The 22,602-nt window shown below is 47.0% G+C and overlaps 1 protein-coding gene across 8 annotated transcripts in view; it reads left to right on the top strand.

Annotated features, from left to right (window-relative positions):
- Window positions 1–22,602, top strand: part of LOC139376548 (serine-rich coiled-coil domain-containing protein 2-like) — a 99,973-nt gene that overhangs the window by 39,666 nt on the left and 37,705 nt on the right. For 7 of the 8 annotated variants that reach the window (XM_071119274.1, XM_071119267.1, XM_071119268.1 and 4 more), the window contains exons 4-6: window positions 16,388–16,490; window positions 18,414–18,498; window positions 19,127–19,289. In XM_071119274.1, the coding sequence (XP_070975375.1) occupies window positions 16,388–16,490; window positions 18,414–18,498; window positions 19,127–19,289 (351 nt within the window). The remainder of the gene's footprint in view (window positions 1–16,387; window positions 16,491–18,413; window positions 18,499–19,126; window positions 19,290–22,602) is intronic. The other variant, XM_071119269.1, reaches the window with a different exon arrangement.

The raw sequence follows: 22,602 nt of genomic DNA, 5'->3' as shown, positions 1-22,602 counted from the left end.
AAGCACACCTTTGGACTGCACAGACATATTAATATGACGTTGTCCGCAAGTTGTAATCATTTGAGTCAAGGAGTTGTGTGACCCCATATAATCTAAAAACATTAGCACATAGTCATCTCATGGATTGGGATCTCATAGTCTTTTCATTTCTGACCGCAGCTAATAATCAGAGCCATAAACACACTGGTGCGTATTGTTTGGTAGCCTATGTTGAAAGTGGTACTTGGGCGACCTCTACAGGAGACTGTAAGTACTGCAACGGTGGCACTCTGAACAGAAGGCTTTTACATTATGCTGTCTCTGTGCATTGCAGAAGAATCAAGCTAGAGGGTAGCATTGATCAGCAAGTGTATCCACACACAATAGGCTATTACTGTTAGTAAATGTGTCGGGAAGATGAGCAATGTTATTAGTTTCTATTTATTGAAAATGCTGTACTGACACCGGAGGCAGTGGTTGAAAGCGCCAAAACTTAATTCAGACAATTAAACAGAAATAAATCCAATATAGGAGATTCCTTTACTATTCAGGAACATCAGGTGGAGTTAATTTCCCTGCGGTCTGAACTTGAACTGTCAAGGGTAGTTTTCCACAAAAGGTGTCACCACCCTAAAAGGCGCTGCATCGTCAAATCCGACGCCTGCGGTGGCCGTAGAGTATTTACTGAGATTACGGCCTCTGCAGAAGTCAAGGCATTTCTACTTATTGCACTTCGCAGAGCTGTTGTCAAGGAAGTAAGTTTGTGCTTATACTGGACCTCCCGCCCCCACCTACCATCAACCAATCATGTCAATGCGGAAATATACAGAGCCCTCCGCATTGTTGAAACATTTGGGCGGCGCATGGTCATGCGGTATGGAGCACAATTTTGGCCTCTGCCTGCCTAACCACATTTACGGAAACAGACTTCGAAGATAGCAGTGAACTCATTATAGAGAAATGGAGGGAATGAACAAGATGGAGAGGGGCAGCGAACAAGAGTGTGTGTTAGACAGATGAGGGGGAGACTTTGGGAAAGAGGGAGTGAACACAAGCGAGCGAGAGAGGGAGGGGGGGCGATGGGGTGAGGGAAAGGAGAGACTGTGTGAGAGATGGAGAAAGAATGTGAGAGAGAGACTGTAGAGATGTGGGATGCTAGCTAACAGACAGGCAGCCAGTTCCCTTGGTTAGTGTTGGAGCCGCAGGCCTCCTGCTGTCGGGGAGAGGTGCTAATGCACTAACACAGAACCACACCGTCGCTGCCCAGCTCTAAAACTGTCGCGTCTGCAGCTCCCCGTCACGCTGAGGGAATTGCCTTCCTGAAGGAAATTAAATGTATTATGACTATCTGCGGGGGTATGATTAAAGTCAAATCACTTTAATTTGGCCTGCGATTGTGACATGATCAGGCCCCGCTCCATCGCCGCGGTTTCTTCAGATTAGCTTTGAAAAATGAAGGCCTCCTGTGCTACTCTCTTTTAAAGAGGACTGAGAAAGCAGTGCTGCTTCGCTATGGATTGAGAGAGAGGAGTGCTGCTTCGCTATGGACTGAGAGAGAGGAGTGCTGCTTCGCTATGGACTGAGAGAGAGGAGTGCTGCTTCGCTATGGACTGAGAGAGAGGAGTGCTGCTTCGCTATGGACTGAGAGAGAGGAGTGCTGCTTCGCTAGGGACTGAGCGAGAGGAGTGCTGCTTCGCTAGGGACTGAGCGAGAGGAGTGCTGCTTCGCTAGGGACTGAGCGAGAGGAGTGCTGCTTCGCTAGGGACTGAGCGAGAGGAGTGCTGCTTCGCTAGGGACTGAGCAAGAGGAGTGCTGCTTCGCTAGGGACTGAGCGAGAGGAGTGCTGCTTCGCTAGGGACTGAGCGAGAGGAGTGCTGCTTCGCTAGGGACTGAGCGAGAGGAGTGCTGCTTCGCTAGGGACTGAGCGAGAGGAGTGCTGCTTCGCTAGGGACTGAGCGAGAGGAGTGCTGCTTCGCTAGGGACTGAGCGAGAGGAGTGCTGCTTCGCTAGGGACTGAGCGAGAGGAGTGCTGCTTCGCTAGGGACTGAGCGAGAGGAGTGCTGCTTCGCTAGGGACTGAGCGAGAGGAGTGCTGCTTCGCTAGGGACTGAGCGAGAGGAGTGCTGCTTCGCTAGGGACTGAGCGAGAGGAGTGCTGCTTCACTAGGGGACTGAGCGAGAGGAGTGCTGCTTCTCTAGGGACTGAGCGAGAGGAGTGTGTGGGACTGCGTGTTAGTTAGAGCACCGGCCCGGAGGCATGACTAATTCAGCCGGAGCTATTTGATTGCCTGCCTCGCTCCAGCAGACAGTGCAGGAAGCCTGCTGTCATAATACAGTCGCTGCCCTTTTTAAATAACTTTGAACCATGCTGCCTTATGTGAGAGCAAGGCTGAGGTATTTGATTAGGTTTTTCATTATTACATCGGTGTGTGGCAAAGGCTATCCACCCAACATCATTCACACGACCATCTGCTGGCCAATGGTGATTTTGACGCATGCCAGAGACAGACAGACACACACACACACAGTCTTGTATAACTAACCTTGTGGGGACACACAATTCAGTCCCCTTCAAAATCCTATTTTCCCCATCCTTAACCCTAGCTCCTAAACCTAATTCTAACCCTAACACAACTTAACCTTACACCCCCCCCCCCCTAGATATAGTATTTACCTTGTGGGGACGAAACTGTAACAAAAATGTCCCCAGTTGGTCAAATGTTTGTTTGTTCGCTATTCTTGTGGGGACTTACAAGTATAGTCACACACACACACGGAGGCCGGAGGACTTGATGCATATTCACTTCAGGAGCCAGTGGAGTGTTAAGACAGAGAAGTGACAGTGTGCTGGGCTCCTGGAACTAATGTCCCCATGCTGGCGTCAGTCCCCTCTCCTGCTGTCCTTATTCGCGTGGGAGCATCCGTTATGCTCAGGCATCACCTCAACCCTCATTCCGAGCAGCTACGTCAGCCCTGCTAAGCCTGGCCGTCCTGTCTGCCTGCGCTCGTCTCCTCACAGAGGGACAGGCCACGTCTTGCTTTACTCGCCCGGAAAGGTATCGGCTGAATGTTTCAGTGCACAAGGCTGTGATGCTCCATTTACGTGGGTGTGTTACAGTAGATTGGGACAAATAGCATACGGATTCACAGTTCAAATCAGGCAGCAACATGTCGGTATGCGTTGAAAGCCAATTTTAGATGTTGTCAATGACGTCGCATGTTCACTGAACACTAGACACCCTAAATGCTTGTCGGAGATGACAACTATTGATTTGGCTCTTTTGGTCTTGTTGCCAGAAGGTCTTGTTGCCATGTATGTCGCTAGCGGAAGATGCAGAGCTTGTTAGTACAAGGCTACTGTAAATAAACCGGTGTGCAGACAGGCCACCGGGTGGCAGTGTTGGTCCAAGCTGGATGTGAAGGTCTATAGGCCTGCAGGCCCGGGTTATGCATGTAAGGCCGTCACCATCGCCCTCATTCATGCTTCTCCTCACAGCTCAGACTCCCCCCTCCCCCCCAATCCTCTCTCGCTCTCTTTGTCTCACCACCCCGCACACACACACCACCCCGCTCCGCCATAATCATCCCCACTGCTAGAGCAGAGGATATGCAGGCGGAGCACATTATGGCCAGAAGAACGAGTGTGCCTGGGGAGACCCTTTGTTGTTCTCCGCATTGCTTCACACTATCTGGAGTTCCTTGGACTTTTTGTTGTTGTATCAATCTGAATCAATAAAGCCACGAAGTTGGATGGCGTTGCCAATGCTCGGAAATGCTGCTGAGGAAAACGTACTGACAATATGATCACAAATGTGTTTCCTCTGCAGTATACTCCTGTATTTCAACAGCAACTGTAGCCAGAGTCGTATTCATCTGTCCTTGAGGTTTTGTAAAAGACTACAGACCAGTAAAGGATACCAAGCACAGTAGCAGCAGACAGTTGTTTGTGATCCATCCAAGGTCAGAAACCTGTTCTCAAGCCCCCAAATATTTCCCTCTTCTTGCAGTGTGCTGATGCCCCAGATCCTCTCTTCGTCCTCCTCCAGCTCTCGCTCGCTCTCTCTAGCTCTCTCTCTAGCTCTCTCTCTAGCTCTCTCTCTAGCTCTCTCTCTAGCTCTCTCTCTAGCTCTCTCTAGCTCTCTCTCTAGCTCTCTCTCTAGCTCTCTCTCTAGCTCTCTCTCTAGCTCTCTCTAGCTCTCGCTAGCTCGCTCTCTCTCTAGCTCGCTCTCTCTCTAGCTCGCTCTCTCTCTAGCTCGCTCTCTCTCTAGCTCGCTCTCTCTCTAGCTCGCTCTCTCTCTAGCTCGCTCTCTCTCTAGCTCGCTCGCTCTCTAGCTCGCTCTCTCTCTAGCTCGCTCTCTCTCTAGCTCGCTCTCTCTCTAGCTCGCTCGCTCTCTAGCTCGCTCGCTCTCTAGCTCGCTCGCTCTCTAGCTCGCTCGCTCTCTAGCTCGCTCGCTCTCTCTCTAGCTCGCTCGCTCTCTCTCTAGCTCGCTCGCTCTCTCTCTAGCTCGCTCGCTCTCTCTCTAGCTCGCTCGCTCTCTCTCTAGCTCGCTCGCTCTCTCTCTAGCTCGCTCGCTCTCTCTCTAGCTCGCTCTCTCTCTAGCTCGCTCTCTCTCTAGCTCGCTCTCTCTCTAGCTCGCTCTCTCTCTAGCTCGCTCTCTCGCTCGCTCTCTCTCTAGCTCGCTCTCTCGCTCTCTCTCTAGCTCGCTCTCTCGCTCTCTCTCTAGCTCGCTCTCTCGCTCTCTCTCTAGCTCGCTCTCTCGCTCTCTCTCTAGCTCGCTCTCTCGCTCTCTCTCTAGCTCGCTCTCTCGCTCTCTCTCTAGCTCGCTCTCTCGCTCTCTCTCTAGCTCGCTCTCTCTAGCTCTCTCTCTAGCTCTCTCTCTAGCTCTCTCTAGCTCTCTCTAGCTCTCTCTAGCTCTCTCTCTAGCTCTCTCTCTAGCTCTCTCTCTAGCTCTCTCTCTAGCTCTCTCTAGCTCTCGCTAGCTCGCTCTCTCTCTAGCTCGCTCTCTCTCTAGCTCGCTCTCTCTCTAGCTCGCTCTCTCTCTAGCTCGCTCTCTCTCTAGCTCGCTCTCTCTCTAGCTCGCTCTCTCTCTAGCTCGCTCGCTCTCTAGCTCGCTCTCTCTCTAGCTCGCTCGCTCTCTCTCTAGCTCGCTCGCTCTCTCTCTAGCTCGCTCGCTCTCTCTCTAGCTCGCTCGCTCTCTCTCTAGCTCGCTCGCTCTCTCTCTAGCTCGCTCGCTCTCTCTCTAGCTCGCTCGCTCTCTCTCTAGCTCGCTCGCTCTCTCTCTAGCTCTCTCTCTCTCTCTCTAGCTCGCTCTCTCTCTAGCTCGCTCTCTCTCTAGCTCTCTCTCTAGCTCGCTCTCTCGCTCTCTCTCTAGCTCGCTCTCTCTAGCTCGCTCTCTCTAGCTCGCTCTCTCTAGCTCTCTCTCTAGCTCTCTCTAGCTCTCTCTCTAGCTCTCTCTCTAGCTCTCTCTCTAGCTCTCTCTCTAGCTCTCTATCTAGCTCTCTCTCTAGCTCTCTCTAGCTCTCGCTAGCTCGCTCTCTCTCTAGCTCGCTCGCTCGCTCTCTCTCTAGCTCGCTCTCTCTCTAGCTCGCTCTCTCTCTAGCTCGCTCTCTCTCTAGCTCGCTCGCTCTCTAGCTCGCTCGCTCTCTAGCTCGCTCGCTCTCTCTCTCTCTAGCTCGCTCGCTCTCTCTCTAGCTCGCTCGCTCTCTCTCTAGCTCGCTCGCTCTCTCTCTAGCTCGCTCGCTCTCTCTCTAGCTCGCTCGCTCTCTCTCTAGCTCGCTCTCTCTCTCTCTAGCTCGCTCTCTCTCTAGCTCTCTCTCTAGCTCGCTCTCTCTCTAGCTCTCTCTCTAGCTCGCTCTCTCGCTCTCTCTCTAGCTCGCTCTCTCGCTCTCTCTCTAGCTCGCTCTCTCTCTAGCTCGCTCTCTCTCTAGCTCGCTCTCTCGCTCTCTCTCTCGCTCTCTCTAGCTCGCTCTCTCTAGCTCGCTCTCTCTAGCTCGCTCTCTCTAGCTCGCTCGCTCTCTCTAGCTCGCTCGCTCTCTCTAGCTCGCTCGCTCTCTCTAGCTCGCTCGCTCTCTCTAGCTCGCTCGCTCTCTCTAGCTCGCTCGCTCTCTCTAGCTCGCTCGCTCTCTCTAGCTCGCTCGCTCTCTCTCTCTCTAGCTCTCTCTCTCTCTAGCTCTCTCTCTCTCTAGCTCGCTCGCTCTCTCTCTCTAGCTCGCTCGCTCTCTCTCTCTAGCTCGCTCGCTCTCTCTCTCTAGCTCGCTCGCTCTCTCTCTCTAGCTCGCTCGCTCTCTCTCTCTAGCTCGCTCGCTCTCTCTCTCTAGCTCGCTCGCTCTCTCTCTCTAGCTCGCTCGCTCTCTCTCTCTAGCTCGCTCGCTCTCTCTCTCTAGCTCGCTCTCTCTCTCTAGCTCGCTCGCTCTCTAGCTCGCTCGCTCTCTAGCTCGCTCGCTCTCTAGCTCGCTCTCTCTAGCTCGCTCTCTCTCTAGCTCGCTCTCTCTAGCTCGCTCGCTCTCTCTAGCTCGCTCGCTCTCTCTAGCTCGCTCGCTCTCTCTAGCTCGCTCGCTCTCTCTAGCTCGCTCGCTCTCTCTAGCTCGCTCGCTCTCTCTAGCTCGCTCGCTCTCTCTAGCTCGCTCGCTCTCTCTAGCTCGCTCGCTCTCTCTCTCTCTAGCTCTCTCTCTCTCTAGCTCTCTCTCTCTCTAGCTCGCTCGCTCTCTCTCTCTAGCTCGCTCGCTCTCTCTCTCTAGCTCGCTCGCTCTCTCTCTCTAGCTCGCTCGCTCTCTCTCTCTAGCTCGCTCGCTCTCTCTCTCTAGCTCGCTCTCTCTCTCTCTCTAGCTCGCTCGCTCTCTCTCTCTAGCTCGCTCGCTCTCTCTCTCTAGCTCGCTCGCTCTCTCTCTCTAGCTCGCTCGCTCTCTAGCTCGCTCGCTCTCTAGCTCGCTCGCTCTCTAGCTCGCTCGCTCTCTAGCTCGCTCGCTCTCTAGCTCGCTCTCTCTAGCTCGCTCTCTCTCTAGCTCGCTCTCTCTAGCTCGCTCGCTCTCTCTAGCTCGCTCGCTCTCTCTAGCTCGCTCGCTCTCTCTAGCTCGCTCGCTCTCTCTAGCTCGCTCGCTCTCTCTAGCTTGCTCGCTCTCTCTAGCTCGCTCGCTCTCTCTAGCTCGCTCGCTCTCTCTCTCTAGCTCGCTCGCTCTCTCTCTCTCTAGCTCGCTCGCTCTCTCTCTCTAGCTCGCTCGCTCTCTCTCTCTAGCTCGCTCGCTCTCTCTCTCTAGCTCGCTCGCTCTCTCTCTCTCTAGCTCGCTCGCTCTCTCTCTCTAGCTCGCTCGCTCTCTCTCTCTAGCTCGCTCGCTCTCTCTCTCTAGCTCGCTCGCTCTCTCTCTCTAGCTCGCTCGCTCTCTCTCTCTAGCTCGCTCGCTCTCTCTCTCTAGCTCGCTCGCTCTCTCTCTCTAGCTCGCTCGCTCTCTCTCTCTCTAGCTCGCTCGCTCTCTCTCTCTCTCGCTCGCTCTCTCTCTCTCTCTCTCTCTCTAGCTCGCTCTCTCTCTCTCTCTAGCTCGCTCTCTCTCTAGCTCGCTCTCTCTCTAGCTCGCTCTCTCTCTCTCTAGCTCGCTCGCTCTCTCTCTCTCTAGCTCGCTCGCTCTCTCTCTCTCTCTAGCTCGCTCGCTCTCTCTCTCTCTAGCTCGCTCGCTCTCTCTCTCTCTAGCTCGCTCTCTCTCTCTAGCTCGCTCTCTCTCTCTAGCTCGCTCTCTCTCTCTAGCTCGCTCTCTCTCTCTAGCTCGCTCTCTCTCTCTAGCTCGCTCTCTCTCTCTAGCTCGCTCTCTCTCTCTAGCTCGCTCTCTCTCCCTCTCTAGCTCGCTCGCTCTCTCTCTCTAGCTCGCTCTCTCTCTCTAGCTCGCTCGCTCTCTCTCTCTAGCTCGCTCGCTCTCTCTCTCTAGCTCGCTCGCTCTCTAGCTCGCGCTCGCTCTCTAGCTCGCTCTCTCTCTCTAGCTCGCTCGCTCTCTCTAGCTCGCTCGCTCTCTCTAGCTCGCTCGCTCTCTCTAGCTCGCTCGCTCTCTCTAGCTCGCTCGCTCTCTCTAGCTCGCTCGCTCTCTCTAGCTCGCTCGCTCTCTAGCTCGCTCGCTCTCTAGCTCGCTCGCTCTCTAGCTCGCTCTCTCTCTCTAGCTCGCTCTCTCTCTAGCTCGCTCTCTCTCTAGCTCGCTCTCTCTCTAGCTCGCTCTCTCTCTAGCTCGCTCTCTCTCTAGCTCGCTCTCTCTCTAGCTCTCTCTCTAGCTCGCTCGCTCGCTCGCTCTCTCTAGCTCGCTCGCTCTCTCGCTCTCTCTAGCTCGCTCGCTCTCTCGCTCTCTCTAGCTCGCTCGCTCTAGCTCGCTCTCTCTCTCTAGCTCGCTCGCTCTCTCTAGCTCGCTCGCTCTCTCTAGCTCGCTCGCTCTCTCTAGCTCGCTCGCTCGCGGGCTTTAAAAGCATACGCTGGTAGTCATTTACTCACGGCGCGAGTGTAGGACCAATTTTTAATCATGCTTGCGATGGGCCTGACCTTCTTCCTCCACTTTACTGATGCTGCTTGACAATTTCATTACCCTTCAACACTCTCCCTCCCTCCTAAGCTCCCCCTCACACTCACTGCCACACCGCACACTGATTCGCGAAGCGGCAGATCTTGTCTCCTTTAGTGTGGTAGGCCTATAGTAGGGTCTGGGTTAGGCTTGAAAGGACGGCCCATACAAAATTCTACAAACTCAGTTTGTTGAACATTAAAAAAAAGAAATATTATATGGAATGTTTGGCGCAAACATTGAGGATAGTTCTCTGAACTGGATTGGTCTACTTTCTCTTATCCACCCTGAGCCAGGATGGACGGCTGAGGAACAAGTTCGGACTGTTGGTGAGTGGCTGTCCGTGTCGCAGATCTCCGTATATTAGCGATCATGCCACAAACATGGCCCGGGTCAGCATCGTGTTTAGCCTCCAGAGACGTCAGTGTAGTGAGAGAGAACCCCAACGCCACTGAAAAGGGCCCAGGTGAGTCAATGATGTTGACTCATCTGGGCCCCCCCCCCTTTTTTCCCTTTTTTTTCTCTGCGTCTTCTTGCAGTTCAATTTGCCTCCACACTATAACCCATCGGACTAAAACAGAACAACTCCGTCACCAAAAGAAAGGTTCGCTGAGCCTCGGGGTTACATTGCTCATTAAGTTGTCACTTTGGCTCACGCGTGGCGCACGACCAGGAGAGGTAATCTGAATGTTAATGTGACGACTCCACCAGACATAAATTCTCTCTTCTCTCGTCTCCTTCCTCTCTCTCGCATCACAAAGCTTTGTGTAGTCCTGTACTCTCTCTGTATTTTCTGCCTATTTAGAAACTGTTGCGCCATTGTCTAGGTGACCGTCCAGAAATATTGATGAGCGAGAGGGAGAAGCGTGCTCTCTCCCTCAGTCCAGTAACCATATTTAAGGCTGTGTGTGAGTGTGTGTGTCCGTGTCCCTCCCAGAATAGTGTCACATTTTGAGTTTGGTTTCAATCCGACAGCTGTGTCCACAAATATTGATGAGAGAGAAGAAGTGTGTGCTTTCCCTCGAACAGTCCAGTGCGTGTGCGTTGGTAACCTAATGTAGAAGGCATAAAAGAAATGCCTGAGTTTGATTTCTTTCAGGTCCTGATGATAGACTTGGGAGGTATACGGTGTACCCTCTTATTTAGAAATGCCGACAGTATAATTTTCAATACCGCCCCCAAAAAATCCATTATTTATTAGTTTTTATATACAGTACCAGTCAAAATGTATTTCCTTTAACTGTTGAAAGCGAGGAAGGACTGAAGCAATAATGGAGAAAGAGGTATGCTAATAACATTAGGGGAAATATTATGAACGGTATATACAGTACCAGTCGAAATTTTGGACACCAATTCATTCAAGGGTTTTTCTTTGTTACTATTTTCTACTTTGTAGAATGATGGTGAAGACATCAAAACTATGAAATAACACGTGATCATGTACAGTAGTAACCAAAAAAGTGTAAACAAATAGCCACCCTTTGCCTTAATGACAGCTTTTCATACTCTTGGCATTCTCTCAACCAGCTTCATGAGGAGTTCCCACATATGCTGAGTACTTGTTGGCTGCTTTTCCTTCACTCTGCAGTCCAACTCATGCCAAACCATCTCAATTGGGTTGAGGTTGGGTGATTTTGGAGGCCAGGTCATCTGATGCGGCACTCCATCACTCTCCTCCTTGGTCAAATAGCCCTTACACAGCCTGGTGTTGTGTTGGGTCATTGTCCTGTTGAAAAACAAATGACAGTCCCACTAAGCCAGATGGTATGGTGTAACGCATCAGAATGCTGTGGTAGCCATGCTGGTTAAGTGTGCCTTGAAATCGAAATAAATATGTCACGGTGTCACCAGCAAAGCACCCCAACTCCATCACACCTCCTCCATGCTTCACGGTGGGAACCACACATGCGGAGATCATCCGTTCACCTACTTTGCATCTCACAAAGACATAGATAGCGGTTGGAACCATCAATCTCAAATTTGGACTCATCAGACCAAAGGACAGATTTCCACCTGTCTAATGTCCATTGCTCGTGTTTCTCTTCTTATTGGTGTCCTTTTAGTAGTGGTTTCTTTGCAGTAATTCGTCCATGAAGGCCTGATTTCATGCAGTCTCCTCTGAACGGTTGATGTTGATGTTACTTGAACTGGGCTGCAAACTGAGGCTGGTAACTCTAATGAACTTATCCTCTGCAGCAGAGGTAACTCTGGGTTTTCCTTTCCTGTGGCGGTCCTCATGAGAGCCAGTTTCATCATAGCGCTTGATGGTTTTTGCGACTGCACTTGAAGAAACTTTCAAAGTTCTTGTAATTTTCCAGCTTGACTGGTTCATGTCTTGAAGTAATGGTGGACTGTCATTTCTCTTTGCTTATTTGAGCTGTTGCAATATGGTCTTTTACCAAATAGGGCCATCTTTTGTTTACCATCCCTACCTTGTCACAACACAACTGATTGCCTGAAACGCATTATTAAGAAGGAAAGAAATTCCACAAATGAAATTTGATTTGAAATGCATTCCAGGTGAAGCTGGTTGAGAGAATGCCAAGTGTACAAAGCTGTCAAGGCAAAGGGTAGCTACTTTGAAGAATTTCAAATCTCAAATATATTTTGATTTAACACTTTTTTTTGGTTACCTCATCATTCCATATGTGTTATTTCATAGTTTTGATGTCTTCACTTATTCTCCAATGTAGGAAATAGACAAAATAAAGAAAAACCCTTGAATGAATAGGTGTGTCTGAACTTTTGACTGGTACTGTATATATGTTAAATATATCTTTAGAAAGAAATGGCACCCTTTGTGTGCACTTTTGGTAATGCCGTGCACCCTGAAAGTCTGGATACCGCCCAACCCTAACTGGTGAGAAGAAAAATAGTCCCACTTCAACCAATCCAGTAAATTAAAATGTGTCGCCTTGTTAACATCCAAAAGTGGAAGTCATGTCACAGGCTCTTTCTATTTCCCCTGAAAACCGGATGCATCCAGTTGTTGCCGACTCAGCTGAGGGTGCTTTGTTGGTGCGTGAGTGTGTGTGACTCCCAACAGTTCGGTCAGATTTTGAGGGTAGTTTCACTCCGACAGCTGTGTTCATCAAGTGAAACATGAAAGCAGCTTTCACAGGCTGCTGGTAAATTATTAGTCCAGATTGGGGAGGCATGAAATAGAATTAAACTTGCTTTGGACTTCAACTCCCATCAGCATCTGTGGTGCAAAGCCCCTGTGGGATTTTTCCTGGCTGGGCAGCTATATAACAAGTGGAGTGTCACAAAATGAGATTGGGAAGAGGGAAACCTCACCAGGAAAAAAACTGTTAAGGCAAATCTTTGGCAAATTTTGTATTTTCACATACAAATGAGCGACTTTCTATTGTTTGCTTCAAATTAGCTTCAAACTCATTATGTATGCAAATTAGATGAGGTTTCAAGTTGCTTTGTTTATTAGCATTGAAATGAATCTACATGAACCAAATCACAACTTTAAATGAACTTGCTTCTCACAGAGAACTGAACTAAATATACTGAACAACATGCATTCGAAACAGTCTAAACAGATACAAATGAAATCCAATACAACTTGAAATCATCAGCATGCTAATGAAGAAAAGAGTAAAGGCCTGAATATTTCCCAAATAACATTTACGTGAGAGAAATGTGAACACATTGGAGATGTTGACCGGGGCGGCAGGGTAGCCTAGTGGTTAGAGCGTTGGACTAGTAACCGAAAGGTTACTGTGAAATGTAGGTGTTTCTTGTTTTTTGTTATTGACCACAAATAGCAAAAAAAATAAAAAAATATCAATACCTCCTGTGTCCTCCGGGAAAACCTAGATGGAGTGACCATCTTTTGCCGGACTCGTCTATGTCAGGACTTAGACAAGGTTGGGTCAGGTTTTGAGTGTATGCACTATATAGTCCAGCATAGTATTGGTTAAATTCCATCCAATTTACTTATCGATTTAGTAGAAAAGTTTTGAAATTTATGTGGAGAAAATAAGCAAACTCATATTTGCATTCTCATAGAAGTGCCACGGTATGAAAGAGAAGGCCTCGGTTACAAGGTTTTCACAGATTGCATGTGTGGAGCTCTGCCATTGTACTCTGTCCGTCGGTTTGAAAAGCCACTCCATTGTGAGGATAAAAATTAACCCTGCAATATGAAAATGTTTTGTAAAAATCCCACGACACTCCGAGAGAGAGAGGAAAGTAGTGCAGTCTGAAAACAGATAAAATATACAAACCATTGAAGAGGAAATAACAAGGCTACTCTAAACCAGGCCTTAGACTTCTTTTGAATAGGATGCTGTAATGAAAACATGGGAGGGGGGGGTCAGGCCTTGTAGAGGCCTCTGAAGTTGTCCTCCAATGTTAGCGATAGCGAGGTCAGTGCTCAGTGTGCCAGCCCAGCCGTCTTGCATCCTTTTGCGGAAGGACCGTTGAGGATGGAAAAAAACAGAACTGGAAAGGACAGGATCCAGAACAAAGAACCCAGGCCACATAGCTTATCTGGCCATCCGGCTCGACGGACCAGAATTTTTTACATGTATTTATTTTTTATTTCACCTTTATTTAACCAGGTAAGTTAGTTGAGAACAAGTTCTCATTTGCAACTGCGACCTGGCCAAGATAAAGCATAGCAGTTCGACACATACAACGACACAGAGTTACACATGGAATGAACAAAACATACAGTCAATAATACAGTACAAAAAAAAGAAAACAAAGTCTATATACAGTGAGTGCACCCAATTATCATTCAGAGCTCTGACTTTGGTGAACCTTTTGAACTTAGAATTTTTCTCCCCAATTTCATGATATCCAATTGGTAGTTAGACTTTCCCATCACTGAAACTCCCCTACAGACTTGGGAGAGGCGAAGGTCAATAGCCATGCATCCTCCTAAACACGACCCTGCCAAGCCGCACTGCTCCTTGACACACTACTCGCATAACCCGGAGGAAACACTATCCAGCTGTCAACCGAAGTCAGCTTGCAGGCACACGGCCCTCCACAAGGAGTTGCTAGAGCGCGATGGGGACAAGGTAATCCCGGCGGGCCAAACCCTCCCCTAACTCGGACTCATGGGTATAAAGAGCCAGTGTTTTATTTATGTATTTATTATTTAACAAGGCCTAGCGGAACCCCCCCGCAACAGCCAGTGAAAGTGCAGGGCGCCAAATTCAAAACAACCAAAATCTCATAATTAGAATTCCTCAAGCATACAAGTATTTTAAACCATTTTAAAGATACAATTCTCGTTAATCCAGCCACAGTGTCTGATTTCAAGAAGGATTTACAGCGAAAGCACCACAAACGATTGTTAGGTCACCACCAAGCCACAGAATGAATAAACAGCCATTTTTCCAGCCAAAGAGAGGAGTCACAAAAAGCAGAAATAGAGAAAATTAATCACTAACCTTTTGATCTTCATTTGATGACACTCATAGGACTTCATGTTACACAATACATGTATGTTTTTTGATAAAGTTCATATTTATATAAAAAAAATCTGAGTTTATATTGGTGCGTTACATTCAGTAGTTCTACAACATGCGGTGATTGTGCAGAGAGCCACATCAATTTACAGAAATACTCATAATAAATATTGATAGAGATACGACTATTATACATGGAACTTTTAGATAAACTTCTCCTTAATGCAACCGCTGTGTCAGATTTCAATTTTTTTTAACGGAGAAAGCAGACCATGCAATAGTCTGAGTACAGCCTTTAGACAACAAAGCAGCCAAAAAGATACCTGCCATATTGGGTAGTCAACATTACTCAGAAATAGCATTTTAAATATTCACTTACCTTTGATGATCTTCATCAGAATGCACTCCCAGGTATCCCAGTTCCACAAATGTTTGATTTGTTCGATAATGTCCATCAGTTATGTCCAAATATCTTCTTTTGTTTGGGCGTTTGGTAAACAAATCCAAAAGCGCGTTCAGGTCGCGCCTAACGTCGGACGAAAAGTTCAAAAAGTTCCGTTACAGCCTGTAGAAACATACCAACCTAAGTATGGAATCAATCTTTAGGATGTTTTTACCATAACTTCATTAATGTTCCAACCGGACAATTCCTTTGTCTGTACAATTGAAGTGGAACGTGAGCGGGCCAGACCGAGGCTGTGGCACTCTGCCAGACCGCTCACTCAAAGAGCCCTTATGAGCAGAATCCTCAAAACAGGTTCTAAATACTGTTGACATCTAGTGGAAGCCTTGGGAAGTGAAACATAACTAATATCACCATGTATCTTCAATGGGGGCTGAGTTGAAAAACTACAAACCTCAGATTTCCCACTTCTTGGTTGGATTTTTTTCTCAGGTTTTTGCCTGCCATATGAATTATATTATACTCAGACATCATTCAAACAGTTTTAGAAACTTGAGTGTTTTCTATCCAATACTAATACTAATATGCATATATTAGCATCTGGGACAGAGTAGGAGGCAGTTCACTCTGGGCACTCTATTCATCCAAAAGTGAAAATGCTGCCCCCTATCCCAAAAAGGTTGTTAACAAATTATTATTTACAATGACGGCCAATCCCGACTTAACCCGGACGACGCTTGGCCAATTGTGCGCTGCCCAATGGGACTCCCGTTCACGGCTGGCTGTGTGACACCCTGGGATCAAATCCGGGTCTGTAGTGATGCCTTAAACTGCTGCGCCACTGAAGCACATAGAACATGATTTTAAAGTGCAGCCAATACTTTTAGTTAGTTTCGGTGCATTTCCACTTAGAATTTACCCCACTGTTTTACGTAAAGGCTCGGAATTTTCTCTTTCCATCTACGTAGTCCGGCACCCATGTCTCACTGGGCCATGGCTCCAGCGGACCTGCTCTAATTTGGGGCCGAGGCGAGGCCGCTGGGGCTTTTACATAACAATGGCTAACTATGAACACACTAGACGGTTAACACCTCCCCACAAAGCAACTTTTTTGATTATGTAGAGGTTGTCCTCAAGTCCTCCCTGTAAGGCCTCTATGGAAACACAATTTCTCTAGTATAGCATCGTGTGTGTGTATACACTAGTAAAACACTGGTGTTAGTCGAAAAGCAGCAATGGAGAGATTTCAGTGAGATGCCCCTAGTTCCAGGCAGTTCCACATAGAGGCTGAGTGTCTGCCTGTAGCTATGATGACAAGTGAGCAAGCCGACAGCGACAAGGCTGCTTAGGGGGATCTGAGATCCCTAAAAATGTAGCTAACGTAAGACCTTGGCCATTGATCTCTCCTTGGAGCGCCTGTGTTGTTTTTTTTTCTTCTTGCAGGAGATTAGGCTGTAATGTCATGCTACGGATGGATGGGCGCGTGCCATGGGGAAATGTCATTTCCCCAGAAGCGCTGTGCTGTGACTAAGCCCACTCTAAGCGAAGGCAGGGGGCCAGAGCAAAAGGGGAATGGGCCTGAAGATAACGATACTCGATATGGAGACAGACAGATTCTCTTACGGCCAAGGATTGATTGTTTGTTTCACTACCCCCCCCCACACACACACTTTCATCCTATTATTTGTCTAAAGTTGGTTTCTCTTCAATAGCATTTTTTTCTCTTTCTCCAGCAGATCTATTGTAGTTTTGCATAAAACAAGTAACCATTTTCAACCTGTGTCTTGAGGGGTCATTAAGACATTAAAAGTTTTACCCCATACATTATTGAACAATCTCCTCGAGAGCTGTCATTTTTTTTGTTGCAATAATTTACCATGCAATTCTGTCTTTCAACCTTGTTCTTCGAGGAAATATTTCGCTTGAAGGAGATGAACAGCTTTTTCAAAATTGTTTCCGTCTCTGCTTCTGTTATTGTAAAAATGAGGCTTCAAACGGACTAATTTCGCTGTCTGTCTTGCTGTTTCTCTCGCTCTCTAATGCTAGGACATACTCAACAACCTGGACAACCTAGAGTCTGGGTGTGATCTGGACGACGATGACCTCATGCTGGACGATGACCTCCCTGAGGATGGCTCCTTGCATGGTGGTGAGTGTGGTTTTTGTCTAGACACGGATCTCAGCGCAGTTTTGTAGTTTTGTCCCTTTAATGATCAAGATTAGGTTTGGTGGAGAGTAAGCTCATCCTAGTGCTGTGCCGATGGGCAACTTAGTTCTAACGGGAGCGAGCGTGGGGAAAAGGGGCCTGAACAAGGGGAGCGCTGTTCGGTAAGAAAGACTGCATGGGAATGCACCTCACAAGCTCAGCATCGTGTGTTGAAGCATATAGTTACAGTTAGCGTAAGGCCATGTCAATCTGCCCAAGGTGCCCTCCCTCCTGTTTGACCATAGTTGGAGTAAGAAGGTCATAACCCCGATATCTGGGGACGGGTCCTATAACAGCTTCCTTCAGAGGCACGAAACCCGTATGGAAAAGGGGAAGGCCTTAGCTTTCTACACTCTGACGTTTGGGGTTTTTCCTGTCAAAAGGCACTTTGACTCTTCGCCTCGTAGCCTTTGCCTCCTGGTCAAGCCTCTTCAGCCGTATCCGAGTACACACAGCCAGACTAGGGAATTGAAGTTTTCAAAGCAACACATTCACACACTCTCAGGTTATTTCTTTCAAGGTCTGTTTTTAAAAAAAAGATATATATATATATTCCGTGTCCATAGCAGTCTTGTTTTGAACCTTTTAATCGTGGGTGGAAGAAGAATGCATATTTTCAGAGAACCCAGACACAACAGATGCTTAAGGAATGCAGAGAGGGCTGTGTTCGTAGTTGCCTCAGTACTGACCCTCTATCTATCTCTGGTAGCAGCATGTCAAGCTTGGGAGGATCAATTTGTTCTCTACCGCAGTCTCTCTCTTTTGCCGTGTTTTCATCCCACTCAGATTTGCTTGGGAAGCTGTGCAGAGAGTCTATTCTGGGGTAGACTATTCAAGGCTTCACTTGAAGTGTTCTGTTGTTTGCGGAGTTTCCTGTTGGCCTCTTTGTGTTAGTAATGTGCTCTCAGATAGCTTTCTCGGCCCTGCTCTCGACTGCTCCCAGCAATCTGGAAACACTAGTTATATAGTACATACATTAGTACCTTTATGTTTATTTGTTTTTTATGCTTTATAACCCCTTTTTCTCCCCAATTGGTAGCGAGTCTTGTCCCATCACTGTAACTCCCGTATGGACTCTGGAGTTGCGAAGGATCGAGAGCCAAATGTCCTCCGAAACACGGACCTGCCAAGCCGCACTGCTTCTTGACACACTGCTTGCTTAACCCGGAAGCCAGCCACACCAATGTGTCGGAGGAAACACCTAACATCTGGGGACTGAAGTCGGCGTGCACTAGGCATAGGAGTCCCAAGAACGCGATGGGACAGCCGGCCAAACCCTCCCCTAACCCGGACGATGCTGGGCCAATAGTGCACCGCCTCATGGGTCTCCCGGTTGCGGCTGGCTGTGACACAGCATGGGATCGAACCCGCATCTGTAGTGACGCCTCTAGCACTGTGATGCAGTGCCTTAGACCACTGCACCACTCGGGAGGCCCTTAGTACTTTGAGCATGGGGAGGAACTGAGGAAGAAAAGATGGCATTTCTTTAGTGTGTGTGGCTTGGAGATTGTGTGTGCACTTGTTTGTGTGTGTGTGTGTGAGAGTCTGTCTCTGTATGCCAATGTGTGAGTGTGCTTACAGGTGTAGGATCTTAATTTGAGCCAGTTTTGTTTTCTACAGCAGGAAAATAATCCTGCAGCAACAGGAAATATGATTTTTTTACATGGATTATAATTAATGGACATTTTTGTAGGGGTTGAGAAACCTTTTCGTAAGGGAAAATCAAGTCTGAAATGTCAGTGGAAATTACAAACTTCAGAAGATTTTTTTAAACCTCAAATACACGACAACTTGTGGAAGTTATCGTGTTATGGACCTCATTTTGACTCCATGCCTTTGTCCCTGTGGTCTTGTCTCCTGTTGTAGATACTGATGGGATGTCCCATCTGTCCCTGTGGCGGAGACGGCAGCTCTGTTGGACTGTAGACGACCGACTCCACAGCGACAACATGTGAGCTGCTGGGGGCTTTCAGTTACATTTCTTTATCACACACATCCTGACCGTCTCTGCCTTTTGCCCTCTGGTATTGAGAGTCAGGCTGGGAATTTCCAGGGACCTCACAATTCGATATGGTCCTGATACTTATGTGCCGGTGCGATATGTATTGCGATTCCATATACAGCACGATTCAGTATGTACTGTGATTTGGTACTGTGTTTTTATTGCGATTCGGTGTTCCAAACATATTGCTCCTCTGCTGCAGAGGGACAAGAGAAAGCCGTGAGGAAATTATTTTGGGTGTTAAGTGCTCAAAACATGTTGGAGAACTAGCTATAGGATGATAAATACCCAAGTTTTTAAGCAGGTACACACCGACTAGTGCTAGCTAACGTTAACATCCAAGCCAAAATCACGATACCTACGTCAATGTGAGTTGTGTATGTGTGCACTACTGATGTGGGAGACAGCCACTCGTCCCCTGGTAACCGGGTAACATGTCTCGTCCTCCTACCTGCCACTCACCTGTCCCAGGCTTCCTCCCGTGGGCACTCCGATTCACCCTCGTATCACGTGCAGTGACTATCTCGCTCTCTGTCTGTCTCTCTCTATTTGTCTTTTTCCCCCTCTACCTCTCCAGTAGTGACTGTGTGTTCCAGACCTATGATGGGTACCAGAGTCAGGGCACAGGCTTGGCAGCCCCTCACCAGGCTGTGGAGCTGGATGAGCTGACACTGAAACACATGGCAGACGACTGCTGCTCTGTAAAGGCCCAGCTAGAACACCTGAAACTACTGCTGCAGGTCGGTCACACTCACACCATAACTCTGCTTCTGCTCCACTCATTCTGTGTAGATAGAACACAGACTACACGATGGACAATACACTTGAATGCAAACAATCACACTTTCCATGAATTGTTAGGATTCAAACACACTTACTCACTGATTTATACTATCCCTGTCTATTTGTGTCTGTACTGGAGGTGACTCCTACTGAGATATACACTATATAAACAAAAGTATGTGGACACCCCTTCAAATTAGTGGATTTGGCTATTTCAGCCACACCCGGTGCTGACATGTCTATAAAATCGAGTAAAAGTTTGGTGGAGGAAGAATAATGGTCTGGGGCTGTTTTTCATGGGTCGTGCTAGGCCCCTTAGTTCCAGTGAAGGGAAATCTTAACGCTATACCATACAATGACATGCTATGTTTCTACTGCATTTAACCCAACCCCTCTGAATCAGAGAGGCATGGGGGGCTGCCTTAATTGACGTCCACGCGATCAAACTCTATTTTCACGTCATCCAACAAATGTAAACGCTTTGCTAAACAGCATTGCCACTTGATTGGAACTGGTCCTTTGGTCAGTTTTACATGAAAATAGAGCTCTTTGGCCATGCACACCAATGGTGAGTTTGGCGTCGAAATGTGCAGAGCAGAAAAGAACCCCATACCTACTGTAAAACGTTTTGAAAAGGGCTCAGTGCCGTTATCCTCGCAAAGTGAGCCATTGAAAGGTATTGGAAACAGGGCTGTCAATAAATTTGACCCCTACCTTTTTAAAAGAAATATACATGCATACATTATTACCAACAGAGCACACAAAGGGTGCCATTTCTTTCTAAACATATATTTAACATGTATACAGTATACAACATGTATACAGTACCAGTCAAAAGTTTAGACATCTATTCATTCATATTTTCGACATTGTAGAATAATAGTGAAGACATAAACTATGAAATAACACATGGAATCATGTAGTAACGAAAAAAGTGTTTCTATATTTGAGATTATTCAAAGTAGCCACGTCTTGCCTTGATGACAGCTTTACACACGCTTGGCATTCTCTCAACCAGCTTCACCTGGAATGCTTTTCCAACTGAAGGAGTTCCCACATGTTCAGCACTTGTTGGCTGCAATCGGGTGATTGTGGAGGCCAGGTCATCTGATGCAGCACTCCATCACTCTCCTTCTTGGTCAAATAGCCCTTACACAACCTGGTGTTGTGTTGGGTCATTGTCCTGTTGAAAAACAAATGATAGTCCCTCTTAGTGCAAACCAGATGGGATGGCGTATCGCTGCAGAATGCTGTGGTTTCCATGCAGAGTGTGCCTTGAATTCTAAATAAATCACTGACAGTGTCACCAGCAAAGCACCATCACACCACCACCTCCATGCTTCACGGTGGGAACCACACATGCAGAGATAATCCATTCACCTACTCTGTGTCTCAAAGACAGGAGCGTTTGGAACCAAAAATCTCAAATTTGGACTCCAGACCGAAGGACAGATTTCCACCTGTCTAATGTCCATTGCTCATGTTTCTTTGCCCAAGCAAGTCTTCATCTTATTGGTGTCCTTTAGTAGTGGTTTCTTTGTAGAAACTCGACCATGAAGACCTGATTTCATGCAGTCTCTGAACAGTTGATGTTGAGATGTCGGTTACTCGTACTCTGTGAAGCATTTATTTGGGCTGCAATTTCTGAGGCTTCTAACTCTAATGAATTTATCCTCTGGCGGTCCTCATGAGAGCCAGTTTCATCATAGCACTTGATGGTATTTGCGACTGCACTTGAAGAACCTTTCAAAGTTCTTGAAATTTTCCGGATTCACTGACCTTCATGTCTTAAAGTATTGATGTACTGTCGTTTCTTGCCACAATATGGAGTTGGTCTTTTACCAAATATCTTCTGTATACCAACACAACTGATTGGCTCAAACGCATTAAAAAGGAAATCAATTCCACAAGGCACACCTGTTAATTGGAATGCTGGTTGAGAGAATGCCAATTGTGTGCAAAGCTGTGATCAAGGCAAAGGGTGGCTACTTTGAAGATTTTCAAATATAAAATATATTTAATTTAACACTTTTTTGGGGGTTACTACATTATTCCATATGTTATTTCATAGTTTTGATGTCTTCACTATTCTGCAACGTAGAAAATAGTAAAAATAAAGAAAAACCCTTGAATGAGTTGGTGTCAACTTTTGACTGGTACTGTATATATTGTTAAACCAAATCTATTTCTTAAGAGTAATCGTATTAGTATAAAATAATATACTTTAAAAGAAATGTTGAGCATACAGTATACCAAGTGTATTAATAGGGCGTTGTGGCACCACGAGCCAGAACTGCTTCAATGCTTCTTGGCATAGATCCTACAAGGGTGTCAATTTCGGACCCCGTTGTATTTTGATGAGAGAGTTCCAGGCTGTAACTATTATCATCTGTGCATTATCAACCGTGTTCCTATTGATTGGTAATTCATCTCCCGCTCCCCCGTAGTACCCAGAGAAAGCAGGGGGGCAAATACTGGATGCGTCCCAAATGGCACCCTATTCCATATGTAGTTCACTACCTTTGACCAGCAGTGCACTATATACAATGTCTTCAGAAAGTATACATAACCCTTGACTTATTCCACATTTTGTCACAGCCTGAATTCAAAATGTATTAAATAGATTTTTTAACATTTTTATCTCACCCATCTACACAGAATACACCATAATGACAGTGGAAACACGTTTTTTGAAATTGTTGCTTTTTTTTTTTTTTAATGAAATACAGAAATATCTCATTTACATAAGTATGCACACCCCTGAGTCAATGCATGTTAGAATCACATTTTGCAGCGATTTACAGCTGTGAGTCTTTTGGGGTAAGCGTTCCACACCTGGATTGTACAATATTTGCACATTTTTTAAAATAGTCTTTTTTTAAATTCTGCAGGCGCTGTGGAGTTTGTTGTTGATCATTGCTAGACAGCCTTTTTCAAGCCGTTTTAATTCAAAACTGTATCTAGTCCACTCAGGAACGAACATTCAACATCCTCTTGGTAAGAAACTCCAATGTATATTTTGCCTTGTATTCTAGGTTATTGTCCTGCTGAAAGGTGAATTTGTCTCCCAGTGTCTGTTGGAAAGCAGACTGAACCAAGTCAGATTTTGCATGTGCTTAGCTCTATTCCGTTTCTTTTTATCCCCCCAAAAATCTCTTTGCCAATAACTAACAAACATATCCGTAACATGATGCAGCCACCACCATGCTCAAAAATATAAAGAGTTGAACTCAGTGATGTGTTGTTGGATTTTCCCCAAACACAACACTG

This window comes from Oncorhynchus clarkii, chromosome 20, assembly GCF_045791955.1.
Source record: "Oncorhynchus clarkii lewisi isolate Uvic-CL-2024 chromosome 20, UVic_Ocla_1.0, whole genome shotgun sequence".
Taxonomy (NCBI): Eukaryota; Metazoa; Chordata; class Actinopteri; order Salmoniformes; family Salmonidae; genus Oncorhynchus; species Oncorhynchus clarkii.
Note: the sequence above shows the minus strand (reverse complement) of the source record. Positions and strands in the feature narration are given on the sequence as shown.